The 25,314-nt window shown below is 37.2% G+C and overlaps 1 protein-coding gene across 2 annotated transcripts in view; it reads right to left on the reverse strand.

Moving 5' to 3' along the window:
- Nucleotides 1-25,314, reverse strand: part of LOC117431455 (dynein axonemal heavy chain 3) — a 46,816-nt gene that overhangs the window by 19,215 nt on the left and 2,287 nt on the right. The window contains exons 3-30 of one of the 2 annotated variants that reach the window (XM_058995887.1): nt 24,774-24,996; nt 23,419-23,488; nt 22,931-23,111; nt 18,327-18,516; nt 16,756-16,951; nt 16,137-16,262; nt 15,325-15,520; nt 13,962-14,141; nt 13,381-13,517; nt 13,157-13,262; nt 10,346-10,524; nt 9,833-10,017; nt 9,540-9,663; nt 8,855-9,008; nt 7,943-8,087; nt 7,596-7,807; nt 7,133-7,224; nt 6,224-6,338; nt 5,853-5,969; nt 5,087-5,266; nt 4,400-4,536; nt 3,787-3,988; nt 3,515-3,607; nt 3,197-3,307; nt 2,747-2,861; nt 1,847-2,045; nt 1,032-1,140; nt 262-375 (exon numbers count right to left, since the gene is read on the reverse strand). In XM_058995887.1, the coding sequence (XP_058851870.1) occupies nt 262-375; nt 1,032-1,140; nt 1,847-2,045; nt 2,747-2,861; nt 3,197-3,307; nt 3,515-3,607; nt 3,787-3,988; nt 4,400-4,536; nt 5,087-5,266; nt 5,853-5,969; nt 6,224-6,338; nt 7,133-7,224; nt 7,596-7,807; nt 7,943-8,087; nt 8,855-9,008; nt 9,540-9,663; nt 9,833-10,017; nt 10,346-10,524; nt 13,157-13,262; nt 13,381-13,517; nt 13,962-14,141; nt 15,325-15,520; nt 16,137-16,262; nt 16,756-16,951; nt 18,327-18,516; nt 22,931-23,111; nt 23,419-23,488; nt 24,774-24,996 (4,188 nt within the window). The remainder of the gene's footprint in view (nt 1-261; nt 376-1,031; nt 1,141-1,846; nt 2,046-2,746; nt 2,862-3,196; nt 3,308-3,514; nt 3,608-3,786; nt 3,989-4,399; nt 4,537-5,086; nt 5,267-5,852; nt 5,970-6,223; nt 6,339-7,132; nt 7,225-7,595; nt 7,808-7,942; nt 8,088-8,854; nt 9,009-9,539; nt 9,664-9,832; nt 10,018-10,345; nt 10,525-13,156; nt 13,263-13,380; nt 13,518-13,961; nt 14,142-15,324; nt 15,521-16,136; nt 16,263-16,755; nt 16,952-18,326; nt 18,517-22,930; nt 23,112-23,418; nt 23,489-24,773; nt 24,997-25,314) is intronic. The other variant, XM_058995888.1, reaches the window with a different exon arrangement.

Raw genomic sequence — 25,314 nt, forward strand, 5'->3', positions numbered from 1 at the left:
TTACTAAGCTTTCGCTCCAGTGCAAAACAAAAACAGCAAAATTAACAAGTTGGGCCCAGTTTGTGCCCACGTTTGGACATACAAATATTCTAGTGTGCTGAAAAGCATAGTTTTGTTTTGTGCAGCTACAGACAACACATACCAAAGAGTCACAACTTTATCAAGAGACCTTGCAGAATAGCTAATACATTCTATAACATTTTTTTCTAGTTATGCAAGTTATGCAAGCAGCAGATCCATCATTTCGATCTGGGCTCTTACCTCAATCCGGTTGAACTCATCGAAGCAGGCCCAGGCTCCAGACTGTGCCAATCCTTTGAAGAATTTACTCATGGCTTTGTAGTCCAGCCCATCAGAGCAGTTGAAGACCACGCACTTCAAACACAGGAAAGATATGTCAATGGAGGGAACCTCATTAATTTACTAAATGTATTGAATACTGTTTTTTTACTACATAATATATGTTGTCTTGAAACACCTGAAAAAATATTATAATACTATGTATCTAAAATGAAAGTGAGGGGATAAGCTTGAATTTAAACACAAGGACAAATACATCCTTATTTTGGAGTCTTTTTTTAAAACACATTAAAAGAAGGAGTAAAACACAAGGTGGCAGAGCATTCAGTTGTCTCAGTCTTGAGTAAAAACACATTTATATAGCTTAGCAATTGAAACATTATGTAAAAGTAATTAAAAGATGATCTGCTTGGGAATTGCTTTGGAATGATAACGCCCCTTCACAAAACTCTGTTCCAATGTAACAATGTAAGTTTATACAATGCACACATACTGCACATACACGCAACACTATGTGTGTTTTTGTGAAAAGATAAAAAGACAAGGAGTTGCTAAACAGTTGACCTGCATTGCACTGCTGGTGGTTTACATTTAACTTGACTCTATTGTAATTTTTGCACCTGAACATCTAAATTAATAGCAAGTATTGGGACTGTATTGGTATACAGGTTGTCCCGATGCATGCTGGGTGGCTGAGTGCTATAATTCAGTATACTTTACATGACTGGTACCTGCTTGGCGAGAGCTTTAGCCAAGTCCTTAGTGGTCTCAGTCTTTCCAGTCCCAGCAGGGCCCTCGGGAGCCCCTCCTAGGTTCAGCTTCAAAGCTCCCATCAGTGTCCTGTGCGTTCAATTACACATGCAAATAAAAAAGCATCAAGAGGAAATATTTTGTATATTCATGAGCTGCATTTTAACGAGCAAAATATACTTTTTCATATAGGAATTTAAAGTGTCTATTAGAAACTTCTCTAGGTTATGTCCATGGTGCTTCTGGTGTTTTTGGTCTTCGTATTCTTGAAGTGATAAATAGCATAAATGTGCATGCTATCAGCTATGATCTATACCAGGAGTGTCACTCCAGTCCTCAAGGGCCTTCTGGCTTTCATTCCAACTTAAGCTCTCAATTAACACAATTGATCAAATTGTTTGTTCAATTGGACATATTTAATATTTTGCAAGGTCTTTTACAGTTGTGATTTTAAAAAATGCACTTGGTTTAATTTATACCACTTATGAAACATTTTGAGGCCTGGAGAGAAGTGTTACATTTGTCCAATTAATCAAATAATTAGATCAATTAAGTAATTCAGAGCTTGGATGGAACTAAAGCCCTCCAGGAACCCCTTAGCTATACAGACATATAATCAAATAAAATACTGGTCTGAAGGTAAGGAGCTGTGCAGCAAATGGTAGCCTGAAGTTCTTGTAAAACTAAAAGAATTTAAAAAAAAACTGTCAGGGGAATGGATAACCAGAAGTAAGCAACGTAAAGGTAAAAACAGATACAAATCACCTAAAAAATAATGCAGAAGAAAAACACTCACCTGTAGCACCGGTCAGTAAGGGGGGTGATGACCAGACGGGGGGAGTTTCCCAGGTACTCGTACCCATACTTGACCTCAGTGGTAATCATTCGGACCTTGACGTCGCTGTCCAACCAGTAGTACCTCAGCTGGGAGATCCACTGGAAGTCATTCAGGCTGGAAACCTTATCCTGTGCTAACTTGGCGACCACATCCCTAGCTGGAAGGAAACGGGGGAAACAGGTCAGCTGATAATCAATCACTTATTTTTGGTTCTTGTACTGAACACTAATTGGATCACTCTTCAGCTAAACAATGACAAATGCAGTGCCTTTTGTCCTTGGATGTTAAGTAATACAATTGACAAGGTTATGCAGCAATCTACAACTAATATGTGTGCTTAACAAGTCAAGATACACAATGTGCATGCTTAACTATCGACTCACTACAAACTCTTGTCATCTCCAAAAACAATAGGATTACTGTGATTTAAAATTGCATTTACACTTACTGTGTCCCTGCTTGACAAAAGCTAATTTTCAATAAGTTTTATTTTTAGCAACTTATATCTTGTGGCTGATTAACAATACTCTGCAGTGAATTATGCTCTTTTTATATAGTTGTACTGCAGTTATCTCACTCTGGGGCTCTATAATACCGCTTCAATATAACATGAAAATATAATAAAGATAACAGTGAATCAGTATTCTTAATTGCGTTCCGTGGGGCATCTTTGAGCCTTATTGCAAAAATGCAGAGCCGCCAGGTTTCCATACCCCTCCAAAAACCCTCTTTGTACCAAATCTGAACCAGCTGTGATTCTTTCTGATTAAATTGATTCAGCCCTGCGGTGCATATTGATCTCAGTGAGAATACTTAGAATTATTTTTGCACAAATCAAAGGCAAGGGAAGAGAATTACCATGTACATCAATGACTGTAAGAGCCCCAAGGGTCATACGAGCACCGCCCGGAAGCTTCCCTCGGACTAACTCCACAATTTCACTGATCTGCTCGTTGCTTTTCTTCAAGTATTCCTTTGGAAGGAAATAAAAACAATAAAGGTAGAGCAGTAACATGAACAAACAGTAATCCAGTGGTTTAGCTTTGATTTGGAAAGAGGTGTTCTTTGACTGGTGAATTGTTAATCAGAGTGAGAGCAGTAATCCTCATAGTTACATACTGCATAGTGAACAGCAAAGGTGGACATTTGGTCAATGCTACTAGTATGCATTTTAGTTTGCAAATCGTATACATTTGTTTTTGTTGGAAATACAGGCAATCCCTTGAATCTTTAGTTCAATGCCCATTTGTTAACATAGCAGTGTCCCTCTAATGCAATCTTACCAAAAACAAAGGAAAGATAACTGACCAGTAATGTGTTCTGTTGAATAGCTTCTGACACTTCCTTGGTCCAGTAAATTGAGGACACACAGATTACCACCTGTCCTGGCCACTGCAGCACCCATTTCTTACGTGGAAGCTTAAAACATAAAAGTGTTATGTGAACAATTAGATGATGATGGTGATGGTGATGGTGATGGTGGTGATGGTGATGATGATGATGATGATGATGATGATGATAGTAGTATTATGAGCTTGAAAATACCACTTGTCCAGGGGACCGATCCTTTTGTACAGGCACTGCTCAAGCAAGCATATCATTAAAATAAATATTACTCTAATGTACCTGGACATATCCTTCAGTCCCATCCTGTATAACTTGTCTCACGCTACTAAGCATCGTTTCTTCCACTTGCTGAAGCCACTTCTCCACCATTCCCTGTAGAGATGTGTGTTACTAATTTGAGAAAATTGGCCAAAAAAAAGATCACAACACAGAAATCTTTCAATTTTGGTTCCATGTACTATACAAGAAATGTTGGAAACTAGACATTTTGCAATTCAATGCCTGTCTTGTGTGCAAGAAAATGCAATATTGGTGTACCACTGTTAAGGTACCTTTGCTTTAGCTGGGTATATTTTCTTCACAAACTGAACCGTTTCTTTCTCTGAGCTGATCATGCCCGTTATTTCCATGTTGTCAGTGAACTCCAGCTTTGCAATCCCCTCGAAACACTTCTTCAGGTGGGGCTGAACTCTCAGGGGGTCCTTGGTTTCGGACAGAATCTCCAGAAGCTCATCATTTGATAAGAAAAAGAACCTGAGAGATTCCAGTAAGCAACAGGGGTTACAGAGACTGACTGGTATACATCATATTGTTCTAAATGGATAGTTCAATGCAATACCCATTCTTCAGTGCCTAAAAACATATCCCTTTAAAATATTTGAGGCATACCTAGAACAAGGTAACTGCCCTGAAGTTTCACAGTAGCCTATAGACTGAATAACGTATTATATAATCTAAACAGTTGATTTCAGCAAGCATTTAAACTATAGATTAAAGTAGTCTAAAATTATGAAGAATATCTGTATGTGTGTGCATTAGTTTTACTCTTTCTCTCCGACTTAAGGAAGTCTCCGGTTTCAGAAGGAATATGAGCTTCCCTCTGCTACGTGTTTATCGATTTCTGTTTGTTCTAAAGTAAGGTTTAAAACAGAATTTGTACCATACCTGGGGAAGAAGAGTCTTTTCTTTTCAAGGTAAGTGTTCAGTCCTTTTTGAATATCTTCCAAAAGCGCATTGGATTCTTGCAACCTTCCAAGCATGTTGGGCTGAGCAGTAGCCACCAACACTCTGGTGTCTTTCACCTAGCACGCAATCAAAAACAATTGCTCACTTCTCAAATTTTGTATCCAAGCATGACGAAGTTCGTTACATACTGTAAAGTGAATGACTTTGCATGTTCTGTGAAGAAGCAGCAGAGCCTTATACATATTCTACATGTGTATGTGCGTAATTCAATGGTGTTTTTTTATACTGTATAGGACATTGTCCTCTTTTAATATGTTAAAAGTAAATTTTACTGGCTTAGATTCTCAACCTGTTGTACCTGAAAAAATCCTCCAAATTTAGCTATTTTGCCCACCCCCACTTACCTAAACCATTAATCTGCTACACATGTGTCTTATATGGCATAATTAATAAACCACTGCTAAAGCCACTTTACACAAGTCATTTGCAATGGCAATACAACATGTTTTTGAGTTTTCAGTTTCTGCAATTTGGTCCTAAGCAGGCAGTGGTTTGAAAAGGTTGGGAATTAGTGGTCTAGTGGAATGTTAATTTGGTTTCAGTGGGTCTTCAGATAAATACTGAATGTTAATCAGCAACATTTGTCTATTGCAGGCCTCCACTTACTGATTCTCCTATGATGTCCTTCCAGTAACTGTCTACAATGCCAAACTTCCTGCCCTCCTCTGGCATCTGAGCAATGATGTCTTCAGAGCTAAAGATGGGCTCCAGGTAGAGCCAGGTTGCCTGACACTTCAACATGGCATCCAGAATGTCCTGCATCAAAAGCAGCTTCTCCTCCCATTGCTACAAAATAATAATAATAATAATAATAATAATAATAATAATAATAATAATAATAATAATAATAATAATAATGCTTTTCCTTTCTATAAACTGCAAAAATAAAACAAGTATTCCTCGAGATAAGCATCAATCCTAAAAAGGCAAGGGAACCTTGCTCACTATATTACAAGCTTAATGCTATGCAACTGTATGAATTTACAATGTATACTATTGCTTTTAGATCATTCTTATATTCATGTTTATATTCTATTATATATACATGTATACTTTTAGGAGATATAACACATACTATTGTAATAAAAAGTGTAAATAGTGTAAATAAGCCTGTAAATAAGCATTGCAGCCTGTTGCATTTATTCTCCAAACAGTAGTTCTCATTTCAGTGTCCAATTTGTTGTATTAACTAGGCTGGTGATGAATCAGATTCTCTGTGCACTTTCTGTACCATTGAGCTATCAGCTTTGTGATACAATAAGCATTTCACATACTTGAGCTGCAGGCTGTGTCTGCCTTCCTGCTCAGCTTTATAGTTATCTGATCTTGAGCTAAATAAAACAGTCGTACTACATGATACATTTTCTCCTACCTTGCACTCTGTTTCAATTGGTTTGATGTATGGAGACCCACGCATCGTCTGTGCTTTGATAACATGGTCATCGAGCAGTACTTGTATATCATCAACTGCAGACAGAATTTGTGTGCCCTACCAAAACAAAAAAGCATGTTCTGGCTTTAGAATTGCATATTAAAGAGTAGCAGGGTTCTGAAAACAATATCACTATCAACCATTTCTACTGAGATCTGATTGAACCTGCTCGCAGAGGTAATGGAGGGCAATCATCCGAACAGCTTGCTTATCATAAACAGTTTCCAATACAGGTTTCCCAGTCGGTGGTAACTCAGCATTGGCTAGCCACATACATTTGGATGGTAGCTGCTGTTAATACTTTAACTTACCGTGTCCCTGTATTTGGTAAAGCCAAAGCATGCATCAGCCCATTCCGATTTCATCTTCTCCATAGCTTTCTCCAAGGAATATTCTTTGCTTGCAGAAGCACCGATTTCATCCAGCCTAAGAATATAAATAGGAATAAACTAGGGGGTTTCAAATATTTATATAGACATAGAAAATATACGTTTACTACAGGTATGTTAAAAAAGGCAACCGCAAAATAGGAACTGAAAACTTAGGCAAAAGCAAAGGCCTTAGGCTATTTCACAATTTCAGAGGTATGTTATCTAAGACACTCACAGAAGCCGATTGCCAAGGTCTCAAGTGACTCATGAAATACACATCACGCACCTTTTCTTTTAATCTAGAGAATGATGTATATTGTATTTTAAAGTCTGATTATGTAAGAAAGACCTGCGCTCTACTGTACGTGACAGTTCTCTCAATCAAGAGAGTAATGTGGGCTCAATAATGACTTACATAATTTGCCTGCAACAAAAAAAGGTATTTGAGCACTTGATTCCTGAATGACTCAAACCACTGATGCTTCACATATTCCAGTAAGAATGTGTATACAAATAAATATACGTTTTTTAATGAAGTGTCCACAGCAGAAGAGAATGTATTTGTTATCAACAACTAGCATTCATCCATTAAACACGCCACAGTTTTATGCATACTGTATAGTAGTTTAAACAATATCTAGGTTTACTGATTTCAGATATATAATGAGTAGATAAAATGCTTTTAATAAAAAATAAATAAATAAATAAACAGTGAAAAAGAAATTAACTGCAGGTCTATACACAATTTTATTATCCATCAGCACAATTTTATTATCCATCAGCAAAATCTATTATTCAAGGCTTTAAATCTTTTGGTTGAGTGTGCATTATACACTGTAGACTTCTTACTTGTCGATGAACTTGGCAAGTCCGTATTCCACCATGTTCAACAAGGACGTGTCAGCCTCAGGTTTCAAATCAAACCCTACAATCTCACTGATCTGAAAAAGATGCAGCACATGAATCATTCAGCATCTCTTTTTCTGAAACCCAACAGCTCTCGTTTTAAATGACTCTAATTGGCTGTGTGAAAGTAATTTAACGCTGCATTGCAAGATTTTAGATAAAGGCAGCATCCTTAAAAAACAGTATTGCAATCTTCTGTGTACAATGCGTAGTTTATACATAAAGATAACTTGGAACTAATGACCACAAGTTCCTAACGATTTTCAATTAAATTGCATATGAATAACATATCTTCTGGACTAAGAAATACCTCTGACATTAATCAAGAAAAAACACTTTAAATCACATTGGTGCTGACCTATCACAATTCAGTATATTCAGTGTAAATGGAAATGTATTTAGTCACCTTTTCCCAGTGCCTCTGCTTTATTCCAGGGTTGCAAATCGTTGATAGGATGGGGAGGTACTGTTTAAACTTGTCGATCTTGAGTTTGATGCTGTCCGCTACCCGCCTTGGCCCTGGCAGGTCTGAGAGTGTTTTAGTGAGCTTGTACACTGTCCTCCACATGTTCCCTATCTCTTCATTGATATCTTCAGCACTGAGCTTCAAGAATGGACCTACAAGATGGGAGGCAAAATCGAGTAAATACAGTAAAGATACAGGCTTTTCATTTAATAAGCATAACACAGTTTGGAAACAGAAACAGCGCTAACAAATATATTTTAGAGTGAAAAAGCTGTCAGGGTACTGACCATTCAGCCAGAACTCAGACTTGGTATGGAAGTTATAGGCTGTTGTCCAAAGCTGGTCGTAAGGCTGCTTATTTGCCATTGTGGTCTGAAGTAGTGGGAACTGACTCTGTTCTCTCTCCAGCAGTGCCTCTTCCTTATTGATATCCTTTAATCACAAAAAAGCAAAAATCAAGACAAACAGAAAGACAATCTGTTTCTTTAAAAACGACACTGTTTTTGCTGGCTCTACTAAAGAAGGATTTTCATGTTATACATTTTGTTTCTTCACAGCTGCTTTCAAGGATCCTGATCAGCACTAATCTCAGACTACCTAAAGTAACATTGAATAGTACAATGTAGTACACGTTAAAGAATAAGTAGCTGGGTTCCGAAATGTGTTGTGTTGCTACAACTGTTAAAATAACGTACCTGTAATTTTTCTTTTCACTGTTAACATCCTGACAACTTTTTAACTTAAAACTTTAAAGTCTGTTTCAAAGCTCTTTTCAAAATGGCTGCTCTAGTGCACCGATAGTGTAAGGATTATTGCCAACATTGTCAAACAGGTAATACAGCAATAACGATCCATGGATGTTAACAATGAAAAAAAAATTACATGTACGTTATTTAGCAACACGTGGGGACGTATAATGCTATATTTTTCAGAACCCCGCTACTTACTCTTTAAGAACCACTGCAAAAAGAGCAGTTCTAGATACAGCTATTCTATGTATCTTACATGACAGCGACAAATGGGGAAAAAATAGCTTTCCTGTATAAATAATTTATAAAATATGTTCAGACATGTTCATACCTTTCTACGATAAGGAGAGAATGCGACCTCACTATAAATGTGACCTTGGTCTCAATGAGAAATATCCCAATTCACTTGTAAAATAAATACAAAAAGATAAATTAATTTTGAGCCCTCACCTCCAGCTCTGCCAGAGCATTATCCAGACTGCTGGTTAGCTCACTCAGCTTGTCCACGTTGTTCTTCATCTCTTCCGTGCTCATCAGCTCCTTCTTCCTGAAACTCTCCACTCCCTTGTTGTACACAACAAGTTTCTTGTCAAACTCTGAAATCCTGTTGTCAGGACACAGTTCAGATACATGAATTACAAGCAAGTTATGAAAATTCCAGCATTTCATTCTAGTAGCTCAATCCTTTCTAAATAGAAAAGACGAGTTAATGTTACAAAACTAGACACAGTGAATTTAAAAATACCTGAGTCATTTAATTCAGTTCCTGACTTCTCTTTGTTTTCTGAGTTCTTTAAGATTTGCAACTTCAACTGGTATCTTTCTCCTTTCAGACAAAACTGTGCTAATTACACTTTTAAAGTAAATGGCTTTGTGCCCCCCCCCCCTTAATTCTTTAAAACTCTTTCTTTTCTTTAGAAATGTGCTTTTCTGAATAAGTTAGATACAATTTTATAAGATCTGTCAAACAGGCAAGATTATGGAAATGACTCATTCTTGCATAACCATGAAAAATAAGATGAATGAGAGTGTAATTTGCTATAGACCATTGAATCAAGGCCAATCTCTTAGTACAATAGGTCAATCAACAGAAGGATTGTAGCAATTGTCTCTAAAACCAGCAATTCGTAATTACTTTTTCAGAAGGCTTTCCTCAGCATGCTCTCTCCGGACCGCCAGGCGACTCCTGTTCAGCTCAAACACAGCCTGGATCTGGTCTGGCCAGTAGAAGACGCAGCTGTTCAATTTAACATCCTCGTCTTGAATAAAAGATAGCAAAAACAAAAACAAAGATTTGGAAATGCAATCAGTCATTAATAATATAATTGATTCTAATCTTAAAAAAAACAAAACTCTGTGCACATGTGCAAAACAAGATTTAAAAAATTAAACAGCAGGAACCTTTACGAGTTCAAATCTATCCCTTACAAGACAAGGTAGCGTATTCCATGAGGAATTCCAGTCTGCTGGCTGCTTCGTAGATTTCATCCTTCAGTTTGTGCACAGTGACTTCACTGGCCACTTTGAGGTACTCTGTGAGAGCGACCATCTCCTCTGTGCTGTTTGGGATGGTACTGATCTTCTCTGCTATCTCATCATACCGCCGACAAACACTACAGTAAAACAACATTTAGTGAAACCTTCTGAATTCTATTTGTTTGCAACCAATATATACGGGTGTTTTCCTACAAAATCAGATAAAATGTTAGGAGCTCTTTATCTATTAAACATAACGAGCAAAAGTCAGTTGGGGAGTTTATCACACTGTTTCCGTATTATTTGGCCACAAGTCTTCCATGTTATTAAGACGATTCCTGCAATGGTGAAATGAAAGTCTGGTTAGAGAAGATTTATTTCAAGGACCTAGATCCTATATTGTGTTGTTTCAGAGGGTGCATGATTATTAAAAATAATATACGTTTCCAACTTGAGTGCCTATACCTCTTATTTAGCTCTCTGTTTTCATCCACCTCAAACAAAATCAGTCTCTCCTTGAGCTTCTCTGCTCGAACACACAGGTCTACGTTCAAGCTCACAGCGTCCAAGCAGAACACAGCCAGGGGTACAGTTATGTGCAGAGAGCTAATTTCCTTCTGCAACTTATGGATACCTTCAATTTTCTGCAATACAAAAAAAATTCAGTCCTGTTAGTAATGTTTTTCTATTGTATTAAATAATTGGTATAGCAGTAAGCGGGGACACTGGCTCTGTTGGGGAGATTGATTTGAGCACATTGTACGTACTTGCATTATTTTGTACATAAACATGTCTTTCAGGAGTGTTTTCAGGAATTCTTATTGTTGAGATTCTGAGCTCTGATTGCAAATGTTGCTTCACATGAAAGGTTCTATATAAATATTTATTTTATTGTATTGTATCTGTATTGGCAGTTGAAGCTGAATTAATTTTTAACCATGGTACATTAAATTAATTGCAGGTGACATGTGTAGCAATTGTCCAAATGTGGAAAGCCCAAGCAACAAAATCAAAACAGCCTTGATCTGAGCAATTTGGACACAACGGCTGTAGATTATCACGTGCAAATAACTGCTAAAACAAGTGTAGTTCATGACTGAATGTTTAAAATTGTGGACTGTCAGGAAAATAAGAACCTGAAATTTGACTCTTGATTCATTAACTTTGGTCTTACACATATAACTCTAAATCATACTATATAATCTACCAAATTATTGCATTTGTTTATTAAATATAAATCATTCGAGTATGAAATCTATTTTTGAACAGTAAAGGTATTGAGCTCTGGAAAAGGGGATTTTATTTCTAAATTTAAAAAATATTGCAAGTGTCTAGTTAGGAATCAAATTAGATTGCAAGGCTTAGAACCTTTATTAAAAAAAATCCACTCAGTTTCAATTTTTTATTAAGACTGCTATTATTAGTTTATTTGGCAGATGCCTTTATCCAAGGAGACTTACAGGTGTTACAGGGCAGTACAGGGTTACAATGCAAGCTTAATATTTAAATACAGTGTAGTTTACAGTAAGTGCAAATAATACTACTGAAATACAATATGAAATAGGATGCAACAAGTTAGGGTTACAACAAGTTATATCTACAATTACATATTAGTGGTGCAATAGTGCATCAGCTGAGGATCCAGTAACATGGTTCCTAAGTCTACATGTGCAATTTAAACAGGTTTTACCTCAATTTGCCTGTTAAACACATTTCCTCCACTAGCCAGCAAAGAAAAGAAAACAGTAGCCCATCATAGTTTATTTAAAAAATGCACGGTATACAACATTGATGTAGCATTTAAATTTCAAGACCACTCCACTAACATACTTTGCTTAAAATATTTTCTAAACAAAGCTGTTACAGCAGGGGAAAGGCAGGCAAAAATCAAGCACATCCTATCCACTTCATTTGCTAAACTTAAATAAACAGCCAACAAAATAATGATATACCGTACAGACGAAAATAAAATATACCTGTGCTGGGGAAAATAAATATTGCTGGGGAAGGGCTACAATAATAAACAATACGACTTCCAACAAACACTAACAGAGAAAACACCACGACCAACAACTAGACTTGTTCCCAGCGAAAGGAAGTGGTATCATAATATGAAACTTTAAAAAATATATCTAACTCTACTGACACTATCGGTGTCAAAATGTAATGGGCATACAGGCGCTCAGTGTCTTCTGGGAATAGTAGTTTATCTGGAAAATGCTGAAAGGTGTTTCCAATCAGAAGAAATGCAGAAGAAAACTACAACTCTCATCATCCACGCATGTCAACAACATGCTTGCTTCATATTTAACTTTCTGTCAAGATGTCTCTCAGATGTTCCTACCGTTGTCATGGATTTCTTTTTTTTTCTGGTCACTTTTTAAAATGCCCTTCAGAAAACTGAATGCGAAACCAGATGATGCAATTCCCATTATTCAACACTTCGCTCATAATCAAGAACACTCAGTTGCAGTGCTTCAGCAGACGGTGGGAGTGTACGAGTTACTCCTCCAAGTAAAACCAGGGATCAGACCGCGTCATCTGCCATTGCTAGTACTGCACTGTGCAGATAGGAGTTTATAACGGAGGCTTTGTCTCTCCTGAGGCAAAAAAACTCTGGGCTCCTCCAATTAAAACCTGTGCTCAGATCACGTCATCTACTACTCTTAATACTGTGGTTAATAGAAGATAGGAGTTTATAACGGAGACTTGCCTCTGAGGAAAACAACCAGTTGCTGCTAATATAGGAATGTTGACAAGGGTTTAGGTTAAAATGTAATTCTTTGTTAAATTAATTTAATTTGGTTTTATTAAACATTCTAATATTATAATGCTACACAACTATATATATATTATATATATATATATATATATATATATATATATATATATATATATATATATATATATATATACACACACACATACACACACACACACACAACTATATATACAGGGTGATCAGAAGGCAAGTTTACCATATATCTATATATTATAATTTTTTTTGCACTTTTAAATTTTAAGGAGCCGCTGAACTATACCCCTTGGGCAAATAATGAACTTCAACTCCACATGGGAATTAATTACCACAGCTATTCAAAGTGCTTCTTTGGGCATATGATTTAATCAAAGTGAGAATAAGGAACACATATACTTCATATATAAAAATATGAAGCAATCAGTTTTAAAAAAACACGTGAGGAAAAAGAGTGTTCTACATAGTGAGTTATTTTGTATTAGAAGGAATGCAATGGTTAATATATGCTGGTACAGTACCTTTGTAAATGCCTGCAGGGAGTGATTCTCCTTTAAAAATGAAATAACATCTTGCTCTGCCTTGCTGTTTAAAAGATCACTGTATTTCTTATACACATTTAAATACCTGCGGAAGAATACAAATTAAAAAAAAATTAAAAAAAACATATAACCTACTTTGAATAAGATCATTGGCTAATGTATTAGTAACAATAACAGAACTTGAGCTAATCAAACTAATTTACATCTGAGGGCCAACAGTATTCTTTTTGAAGATTTCCAAGGTTTTGTTGACAATGTCACAAACCAGAGGCTCATCTAATTTCACTGCTCGCAGGCAAAGACTCTCTCCTTGAATCTCTGGGAACAGGTCGCATTCAACCTATCAGGCAGAAAAAATAGACATGGCATAAACACTTAGCATTCATTAATTACATTATGCATACACACCTATAAACTAATAAAGGAATAACAATTTAAAAAAACTGCACAACAACTATGGAAAATATGTAATAAGCAAAAATCATAAGCCATCTAGTTTTGAATCCCATGCTCATTCATATTGTAGTCGACAAGCATTTAATGAAAAACTACATAAGGCGGAGCAATGGATCACAAGTGCTAGTAGCTCACGATTTCAAAGGCGTGAAATAAAACAAATGAATATTTTACAGCACGTTGGTGTTCTAGATGGTAGTCTTATTATACACAAGAACGAAGCTGATCACATAGTAAGACATACTTCGATCACAGACAAACTAGATGTTGTCAGTAATTCACAATCCCAATCTACGTTATTATTCCAGGAAGAGCCAGTTTTACATACCCGGGGAAGTCCTTCAGCACTGCTCATGATTTCCATAAAGCACCGGTTAATCAGACCCCAACACTCTCTCATGCTGGGTTCAAAAACTATAGCTGGCTCTTTCACTTTCAGTTTGACAATCATGATTTGTGGCTTGAAAAAGTCAATCTCCTTGTACTCTTCTCCAAAATCATTCCCATCCTGTTGAAATACACACTATGAATCACATAAAAAATGTAGGTATTCTTCATCCAAATCTGACATCTCATATGAGGAGTCCATTGGTATCTGAACTATCAGAAAATTACAGTACGAAACACACTTTTGAAAAAAAATTAATTGGACAGAACATATCCAAAACCAATAGGGTCAAAAATAAGGCTGAGCATGACTTTCAGTTTCAGAGATTATGCAATAGTCTATGTAATAGTGACAGTAAGATATCTATGCAATAGTAAGGTATCTCTCCTCTAAAACCAACCTACTTAACAAAAATGCCTAATCCAGGCATAGTAGTTTACACAGATCAACTCTTATTAAAATCCCTAGAGCCATAAATTCGATTTTGTTTAAAATTGTTGATGGGGCTATGACAAGGATATTATTGGGGCAGCAGTGTGGAGTAGTGGTTAGGGCTCTGGACTCTTGACCGGAGGGTTGTGGGTTCAATCCCCAGTGGGGGACACTGCTGTTGTACCCTTGAGCAAGGTACTTTACCTAGATTGCTCCAGTAAAAACCCAACTGTATAAATGGGTAATTGTATGTAAATTAATGTGATATCTGTATAATGTGAAATAATATATAATGTGATATCTTGTAACAATTGTAAGTCGCCCTGGATAAGGGTGTCTGTTAAGAAATAAATAATAATAATAATAACTAAATATACTAAATAAGTCTATGACTTTTGTCATTAGTGGGGGGCTACTGTATGACAAAAGCAGGGGTTTTGAAAAGAGCAGATTTGTTATAATATAAATGAGGTATTGATTTATGATATAATAGCTTATTATTATTATTATTATTATTATTATTATTATTATTATTATTATTTAGTCATTTAGCAGACATGTTTATCCAAAGCTAAGTTACAGAGACTATGGAGTGAACTATGCATCACAACTGCTGCTGCAGAGTCATTTACAATAGGACCTCAATTTAACATCTCATCCGAAGGACGGAGCACAAGGATGTTAAGTGACATGCTCAGGGTCACACACAGTGAGTCAGTGGCTGAGCTGGGATTTAACCCAGAAACTCCTGGTAACAAGCCCCTTTCTTCAACCACTGGACCACCTCAATACTAATAAAAAAAGAGTGCAAAGAACAAGTTATATATAATGTTTTTTTGTTGCCAAAGATTGCCTCTTGATTTCTCAGTACCTCGTGCACTGTGAAAAATGAGAGCAGGTCCTGTAAGGAGTTGATAACCATTCCTCGCAGCTGCAGAGACATCAGGGACGCTGCACATGCAAAGAACTCCTGAATCTGGTCAACAGAGCCACGGTCACTCTGTGGGACCAGGTGCAGCCATCGTACTTTGTGGGTGATAAACAGTGACGCGCACGCTGGAATCCATCTGGAGACAGTCCAAATCAGAGGGGTGTTAGAGTGTGACCCTGCACACCTCCAATAGTTTGATATTGTGCTGCAGTATTATATATAGATTTCAGGAACATTTTATCATCTTAGAGTGAATAACACAGCATAAGAAACATGCATCAGTTTAACCAGGAATGTTGGAATATAGAATTCAATTACAATTCTTTTGACTATAAGTCTTTCTCAATGTCTTGCATTTTTTTTTAGTATTTTTAAATTGTAAGCAAACACTAAGGAGGCTCCCATTTTGATGATTTAAAAGCTGCCATTATTTAAAGCCACCACAATGTAGATGTATAAAATAGACCCATGTGTCTCTTTAAAACCAGATTGTGTATCTTTGTTTGGTTTATGATGCATACTGTACCACAGAGACACAGAGATCACCCATGGAACATGGAACAGAGATCACCCAAGGGAAAAAATTAAACCAGAACAGAATTGGATTAATGGGCTGCTGCTGCTGCTGCTGCTGCTTTTTTTTAAATGGGGCAATACAGAAAGCATAAATGAACACCCTCAGCAAGGATTCCACAGCAAATCAGCAGATGTACCCAAAGCAAATCAAATTAATATTAATCTGATTTACTGACTTGGTTTGTAGAGTGGTGCGTGCTGCCAGGCACTGTTTGTGAATCAGGTCTTCAAACTCTACAGGCAGCAGTGGCAGACTTGCGGAAAACAGTGCTTCCAGCGTAACAAATCTCAGCTCTGCAAACCTGCAGGGAAACATTTGTCAGCTCCTTAAATCAATAAAGCCCATTAAACTAGATGATGAATCACACCTTGTCATGGTTTGGCACAGTCATTGATTGATAGCCTTATTAACAATTCAAATTATTTTCTGAATACATACTCTGCGCTTGGTGTTGCTTCTCAAATTGTGTCTAGTTTTGTGTTTAAGCTTAACTTAACACAACCTTGGCACAATCAACTCATTATAAAATGACCTGGGTTACATCAATAACCTGTTCAAGTGCATCCAGCATATTAGTGAGCCCATGTAATGGAAAGACTTCACACTTCTCAATAATGAGGACCCTGTGTTTCTTGCTCTGCAGTATAAGCAGTCTCACCCCATGTTGTTACAGTAAGGGCAGAACATATATTCAATACATGATGTCCAATATCTACAAAATCTTCACATGCCCCTGAACATAACAACAGTTCAAATTAGCTCATTATGAGGAAAAATGGAAAAGTCTATCTTACTCTTTACACCAGAGCTGCTGCAGCTCAAGCATCATGGGATTCACATTAAAGAGATGAGTTTCGTTCCAGTTCTTGGCGTCTCTGTAACTGCTGCTCCAAGGAACAGGGGCTCGAATTATTCTTTGAGGAAATGAACGAGGGATGCTTGCAATGAAAAGCCTTGTTCTTTCTGAAGGATCTTTTAAAATGTAATCAACTGAAAAACAAAAATTGTGCTGTTAGGTAATTTAGTAAGATAAAAAAATGAGGCCTTAATCACAATTTCTGCAATTACACCTATTTTTCAACAGCCTTGTGTAAAAGAAGGTGTATCTTATTGTAGAGTACTGGTGGTTTGGGGCACAGAGTGTTTGGGCTGGAAGATCACACGAAAAAAGGGTCCTGCTCTGTTCCACTAAATTATCAATCAAAGCCTTTTCCCTTACTAAAACAGTTAGAAATCCAAGCAGAACCATTAGCTGGTCCACAACTTTACCAGAAATGGGAACACAATGGACAACATGATAATGAAAAACAACACATGATTCACACTGAGACTAAAGGTGACCCGCATGACACCGGGGCTTAAGATATCTCCAGGGGCTATCCTGGTGTGAAATAAATATATTTCCCAAGGACTTTTCTCTATACATATCTGAAATATATTAGCTTTTAGTAATATGAGCAACAGATTACAAACAGATAATGAAACATATGAAACTCTAAACCACTGTGGCTCAACATGACACTGTATTTAGGTACTAGTAGCAGATATCAATGCATAATAAAAATGTACTAGTAAGGGTCAAAAGCCTATAGCTCTTCTTACATTAGCCTTACTGTATTTGCATTACAGAGTGTTTATTCAGCAACAAATTGTTACAATTAGACCGAACAAAACCGTTTCAGACATACAGCTACTCCCTATATTCAAAGTAGCTCACTTGCCTTGACAGGTTGTGTTTGCTTATTAAAGACTAAGTAGCGTGGTTCTGAAAAATATAGTGTTACATGTCCCCAAGTGTAGCTACAACTGTTTAAATAACATACCTGTAATTTTTCTTTTTGTTGTTAACATCCTGACAACTTCAAAGATCTTTTCAAAATGTCCGCTCTAGTGCACTGGTAGTGTAAGGATTATTGTCCACATTGTCACACAGGCAACACAGCAATAACGATCCATGATGTGGTACGGAACAGGAAAGACAGAGCCCTTGTTATGTTTTTATTTTTATTTTTTTTAATCGCTCTTCCTGCAGTGATTAGAGGACAGTGCACTAGAGCGACTCTTTTTTTAAAAGAGTTTTGAAGTTGTCAGGATGTTAACAATGAAAAGAAAAATGACAGGTATGTTATTTAAACAGCTGCAGCAACACGTGGGGATGTGTAACGCTATATTTTTCAGAACCCCACTACTTACTCTGTAATGAAAGGTAAACAGCAGGTCTAAAGCGCTGAGAAGTAAAACAAACACAATACACAGTTCTGCACTGACGACAAAACCAAATACAACACATTGCACATTAGTCCTGTGTAAAAGGTGTCCCATGTCTGTAAAATTAAAAATACAACTGCTTGACCTGATGTCTTACCAATGCTTTTCCTCAGACTGAAATCATAGTCATTGTGAATCTCTTCAGTTAATTTTTCTTGCAGTTTTTCCAGATCAGTCTTGTTCTTGAGATGATGGGGCAAAAGCTGCAGGACATTTTTCATCTGCTGTTGGTCTTGTGCTGCAAGCATGTGGCTGTGGACTCCAGTGTTCAAATAGTGGAGATACCTCTGTGAGCATAAGGCAGTAGAAATGATAGATATAAATAACACCTCTTAACACTCAATGAGAAGGTAAAACTGGTAGACAAGCAGCTGAATTCAACATTATGTCAAAATGTATGTTTACTTCACTTCTAATAATAGTTCTATTGGCAACAAAATAAACATTTGCAATACAAATGCGTTTGCTTCTGACGTTGATAAAAAAAACAAAACTTTTTACAGATTCATCTCCAATTTTAGTGGGTGCCCTAAATTCTATACTGAAGTTATCTTGACTAGTACATTTACATTTACTTATATATGGCTATAAAATGTGTTGTTCTTTATTATATCTTGTCGTGTAATACAGACAGGTTACACTTTTCTGCGTTAGATAATACATGCAGGAGTTTTCAGAAGCTTTTCAAAACAGACACAGCCTAATAATCATCATCAAAAGTGCTTTTCAAAGTCTCCACATCAGTGGATTCTTTGAACCTATAGTCATTTGCTGCTATGCTTCAAGAGCAAATTCATTGAATTTGAAACTGAATAGCTGGGATAGTGCTCAACTTGATTAGCCCTGTGCTGAGGGCCTGTGCGAAGCTGCATGTATACTCAAAGGTGTTGTTGTCATTTTTATAAGGCTTGTACATCACAGGGACAGGTTATTTTTAGTTAGATTATTCTGTTGGCATAAGGTTTGTAAAACACAGCTGCTTTGCTTTTGAGCATTTTCTTCTGTGTACAGTTGATCTGATGCTGATCTCGAATAATACCTTGTATGAATCCAAGTAAGACGGGAGCTTACACAACTCTGATAAAGAGGATTATATTTAGGGCTTCTGATTTTCGGATTTAACTGATAAAACACGATAAAACACCCCCGATACAAAAAAATTAAATCGGTGGATAGCCAATAAACACCGGAAAAAACTGGAAAAACTGTGGAAATGGTAAATCTATTTCACATTTTAAAAAATAAAACAAAACAAAAATAATAATAAATACATTTCTCTGTGCTGCTGGGCAATGTCCCGCCTTCCTGACTTGTATCTATCATTGATTAGTTCTGAATACTTTAAACCCGCCCCAACTACTGAGTGACAGCACATTCCTACATTTCTATTGGAGACTCCGCTTGCAAGATTTAAAACGAGATTACAATCAGAATGGAGGCTTGTTAGCGGGATTTAAAGCTGTATTACAGTTAAAATACAGAGGATTTAAAACAGAATTGTGGCGAAATGTACATAAATGCGTACACACAAAAAACCCAGAAGAATGTGCCCTTGACCATAAGGATTTAATTGTGGAAGACAGCAAAGGAAAAAGGTACAACTTAAGTGTGCAAGTACTGTCGAGTTACTATACATATTTTGATACACACACACACACACACACACAAAAAACGCTCAAGCATTTTGGAAAGTAACCGAAAACACTAATTTCATACAGTGTATCAAAAACGAAAGCCCCGAAAAAAACGATTTACATAAAACTAGTAAATAGCTCAAAATAAGCACCGAAAAATACAATTAATAAAACCCGAAAAACAGAAGCCCTAATTATATTGCACATGGCATACAGTAGGTCTAATCAGTTCAACTGGGGACCAATCATTCTACCAGTTCACCAGGTTCAACTTAGTGTTCTGAATAATCACTATAAACAACATAGCTTTGAAATAAAACACATTAGAACCTATGTTCCACTAATTAGTAGCTGACTAATTGTTATAAATATGAGAGGATAAATGACTTATCTTTACAGAAATCTATTTTATCAGTGTCATAACAGACTGTTTTGATAAGTTTGATTGATCACTATGTAACACAATTTTTGTTCCTGGGTAGTAAGTGTTATTTCCTAATTGCCTATGCCTCAAAAGTATAGAAAATGGCTATTACGCCCCACAAACTTTGCTTTTGTGACCAGGACAGTGATATTTTGAAATGTACCTATTTCCAATGAGAAAACGGACGAATTTGTGTCTTTTCGTTCACATAAAGTCAGAAAAAAACAACATATGAATCCAAATTAACATGTATTTATACTAAAGTAATACAAAAATGACTACAAAAGATTTAGAAGTGAGTAGTTTTTCGAGATTTACGATTATACTGTAAATCACTTTCATGAATCAGCCCCCAAATGTAGTCTCCCATCATGTTCTCGTTATACTGTCCTTGGTAGAGGCGTTCAAAGTCCAGTATATCCTGGTGGAAGCGCTCGCCTTGCTCCTCTGAGTACACTCCCATGTTCTCCTTGAATTTATCAAGATGAGCATCAAGGATATGGACTTTGAGGGACATCCTACAGCCCATTGTGCCGTAGTTCTTCACCAGAGTCTCAACCAGCTCCACATAGTTTTTGGCCCAGGAAGCCCCGAACCATTGCGACAAAGCTGTTCCAAGCCGCTTTCTCCTTACTAGTGAGCTTCTTGGGGAATTCATTGCACTCCAGGATCTTCTTTATCTGTGGTCCGACGAAGACACCGGCTTTGACCTTTGCCTCAGACAGCTTAGGGAAGAAGTCTTGAAGGTACTTGAAGGCTGCCGACTCCTTATCTAGAGCTCTGACAAATTGTTTCATAGGCCCAATTTGATGTGCAGTGGTGGCATCAGCACCTTCCGGGGGTCCACCAGTGGCTCCCACTTGACATTGTTCCTCCCCATAGAGAACTCGGTCCGCTGTGGCCAGTCCCGCCTGTGGTAGTGCGCCTTGGTGTCCCTGCTGTCCCAAAGGCAAAGATAGCAGGGAAACTTGGTAAAACCGCCTTGGAGGCCCATCAGGAATGCCACCATTTTGAAGTCTCCTATGACCTCCCAGCCGTACTCATCATACTTCAAGGCGTCCAGCAAGGTCTTGATGCTGTTGTAATCCTCTTTGAGGTGCACCGAGTGAGCCAGGGGAAGATACGGGTACTTGTTACCATTATGGAGCAGCACGGCTTTGAAGCTCCTGGATGAGCTGTCAATGAAGAGGCGCCACTCATTCTGGTTACAGGCGATTCCGATTGCCTCGAACAGACTGGTCACATTGTGGCAGAAGCAGAGCCCATCTTGACGGGTGAAGAAGCTGGAAAAAGGTTGGTGACACTTCCTCTGATCAACGACTTGCACAGTTTCATCCAACAAGTTCCACTGCTTGAGCCTAGACGTCAAAAGCTCGGCATTGGACTTGGTGAGACCAAAATCTCTAATCAAGTCGTTGAGGTCTTTTTGGTTGGGGTAGTATGGGTTTCTCTCCTCAGCTCCACCTCTGAAATTGTCATCTGGATCTACAACGTCTTCCTCGCTCTCTGACTTGCTGCTCTCTTCTAAAGACGGCTGCTCTCTCTCCGGAGGAGTGGGTACGGGGAGCTCATGGCAGTGTGGCACCGGGGCGATGGATGAAGGAAGGTCCGGATACGTTTGGAAGGGTCCACCATGCAGAAGTAGCAGTTGCTTGAGTGGTCAGTGGGTTCCCGCCAAATTCTTGGGATAGCGAACTTCATGGCTCTCTTTTCCCCTCTGTACCATCCTACAAAAATACATTTATTTCACCCATGATTAATGTGTAAGAGATTCTCGCAACATTTTTCATATATGATATATTTTTTCAATAACATTGAAAATTGTAAAACATTTTAAAATTAAAAACTTTTACAATTTTAAAAATTTTAACAAATTTTATAATATAAAATTCCGAGCAACAATTGTCCATCTTACCTTCCAGAGTTTTTTTGCAGTGCTCGCAGCTGAAATGAGGTGCCCAGGGTTTGTCTTGATCCCCGACAGGCATGCCGAAATATGCCTTGTAGGCCTCACACATCTTAGCAGATGCTTCCACTGAGTACTTTTTCGCTCTTGTCTTGATAAATTGGCCGCAGACATAGCAAAATGCGTCTGCCGGATGCTTGCAGCCTCTTGATGCCATCTCAGAAAAATGCAGATATGTATCCACTTAGGCAGCTGGAACTAAACTGAACTGGTGGGCTTAAGGCCCCTGTATTTATACTACTATTTATATTACTGGAAAGTTCTAGAAAGTTCTAGAAGTTACTCCAAGTTTACTGAGCACTGAATCTATCTGGAATGTTCTGGAAAATAGGTAAATTTCAAAATACCACTGTCCTGGTCACAAAAGCAAAGTTTGTGGGGAATTATAGCCATTTTCTATACTTTTGAGGCATAAGCAATTAGGAAATAACACTTACTACCCAGGAACCAAAAAAATATATATATTTGTTACACGGTGTAATGGATCACATAAACTACAGTACTGTATATGATGAGTATGATTTTTTTTTTTTTTACATTCTTGTTCTATGTGGGTGTCCAGCATATCAGCTTATTACATTTACCTTTAAGGTATAAAAGGATTCGAATGCCAATATAAATTAAATATAACAGGACTAATTTGGAAAAGAAAAAAAAGAGTGCATCTAAAAGCTTGCCTCCAAATCTCTTTCAGAAGGTGCTCCCATGTTCTTTGAAATCTCCACTTCCTGATTCACCATACTGTTTAACTGTTCAGTAGGTGTCATGGGCCGGCTTCCTGGATGAACTGACGCACTGTTATACAGGTCATGTCCACTGGAGTGAGACAGCAAGGAAAGAGTCATCTGAGTTGACTCTCTGCAAAGTAGGAAAATAATTACCTATGAGAATTAACACTTAATATGGTACTGGTATTACTATAGTAAAAAATGAAGAATGATCATATCAATCTGACATTTAATACCAGCTGTAATTTAGGAACCAAGGTATTGGATTCAGACATGCATACTGGTTACAGTATGTCAAAAATTATTGATTTTTTTATGAGACTTGACTTTTCTCTGACTTCCAAACTGAAGTGATGAAAATATATATATATACTGTGTATATATGTGTGTGTGTGTGTATATATATATATTCAAGAATACGAATCTGATTCAATTACCTTTCAGCAAAAGATTTGCTTTTTGGTGCAAACTTCAGTTTCTTCTGAACTGGGGGAGATGTTTTTGAAGCTAGAATTACAAAGCTAAGGAGCAAAATACCAACACATATATATGAATATATAGTTTTGCATGAATAGTCTTTGCACCTCTTACATTTCAAAACCTATGAGGGAGTGGGTTAATTCATAATCCTTTCATGCCTTGCAACAAATCCAACTAAGGTCACTCAAGAAACTATTTTGTTGGTCTCAGTGGAAATTGGTCAGCATAATTGACTTACGAGAGTTTCTGCAGGGGGTGTTAAAGTGAGGGCGAAGGTGTGCTTGCAGATCTAAGAGGAGACTACTCTAAAATGTACTATTCTAAATTGAAATCTAATTGTTGCAAACAAATTTGTTTTATTTCTGTGGAAAATAAATATATTACGAGGAATTACCGTGAAATACAAAGTTGCTAATCATTCAATCGAGGTAGATTATCGAAGGACTGTCAGTGGGATACTGCATTAATTGTGAGCATTCTAGCACCTACTGTCTGCCAAGAGGTGTTATCTCTCATCATACACATACGGTATTCCACAGACATATGAGATTAATACATTGCACTGCAGACCTGACATGTACTGCACACAATGCATGCCTTGTCAGAAACTTTTTACTGATGGTTTCAGTTCAGTGTTTTCTTATTGTGTCTAATAACTCTGAAACGGAGACAATCTTGTGACAGCCTCATAAATAAAAGTTTTTTTTTTTTTTTTGTTTTACATAATCAGAACTTTAATCAGAAATTTTACTGCAATGTGTCACTGAATATTAAAAAGCCAACACAGATGTCATGCTATCATCTGGCATTCATTTTCATTCAGTCTGAAAGTGGATCCAGGCACAATGTGTTGACACTACTTGATAACACCCCCTTGAGATTTTCAGTGCAATGGGAAGTGGGGTCTGTGGCAATCAGTCAGAAAATGAGTGCTATTTAAAAACTGATGAAGTCTAAAGGCAGAACCAGATTGGAAAAACCCCTTCTAAAAGGTTTTCTAATTTTTTTTCTACAAGTTTTTCTGTTTGGAACATTGGATAGCTGTCAGAGATAAAACAATGAAGTGTGGTGGGTGGGAAGAATGGAAATTGGGATGCAATATATAGGCACAATAAAGATGGATGTTGTAGCCTTTGCCATTGAATATCAGGAAGCATCCACATTAGATAAGTATTACATTGCTAGTTACAAACAAAAAATGAGCAACCACAAAGCACAAAAATTACACTCATTTCCATATTCTATATGTATGCAACTTGTACCATATAAATAAGTCATAGACATCAAGCCGACAGCTGAATAAAAAGGATACGAGAAAGAGGCCTCAGTCTTGGAGAGACCAGAGTTGTACTCGCCCTGACATAAGGAAACTTCTTTTGAAGGTCCTTTATTTTCAGGTTGCTTGCACTGGGGGTGTAATTGTTCCCAATAGACTCACTTGGACTCCTGTGGTGTCTCTGCTCTTTAAAAGGAACAGCCAAGGTCCACGAGGTGCTTTGCAGAATGGGAGGGAGGTGGCTGTTCCGAAGAACAATCTGAAATAGATATAAAGTATGGTTTTACAATCTATAACTGTATACTTGTTTTTAATATTATTCATGCATACTAGAAATGTAAGTTCTTCAACGTGCTGTTGTATTATACCAGCAATATAAATAGTTTAACACTGCGGTCCACTCATGAAAGGGTAGCATGTCAGCAATACTGATGTGATTTGCAAAACATTAATCGGCCATACATTCACAGCATTTAAAACAATTAGAACATATTTCAAGCAGTGAAAATAAACATATCACAAGTCCTGCTTTCACAAAGCACTTTTTATTAATCTCTGTCACATGTCAGAGGAACCA

The sequence above is a fragment of the Acipenser ruthenus genome, chromosome 22, assembly GCF_902713425.1.
Source record: "Acipenser ruthenus chromosome 22, fAciRut3.2 maternal haplotype, whole genome shotgun sequence".
Lineage (NCBI taxonomy): Eukaryota > Metazoa > Chordata > Actinopteri > Acipenseriformes > Acipenseridae > Acipenser > Acipenser ruthenus.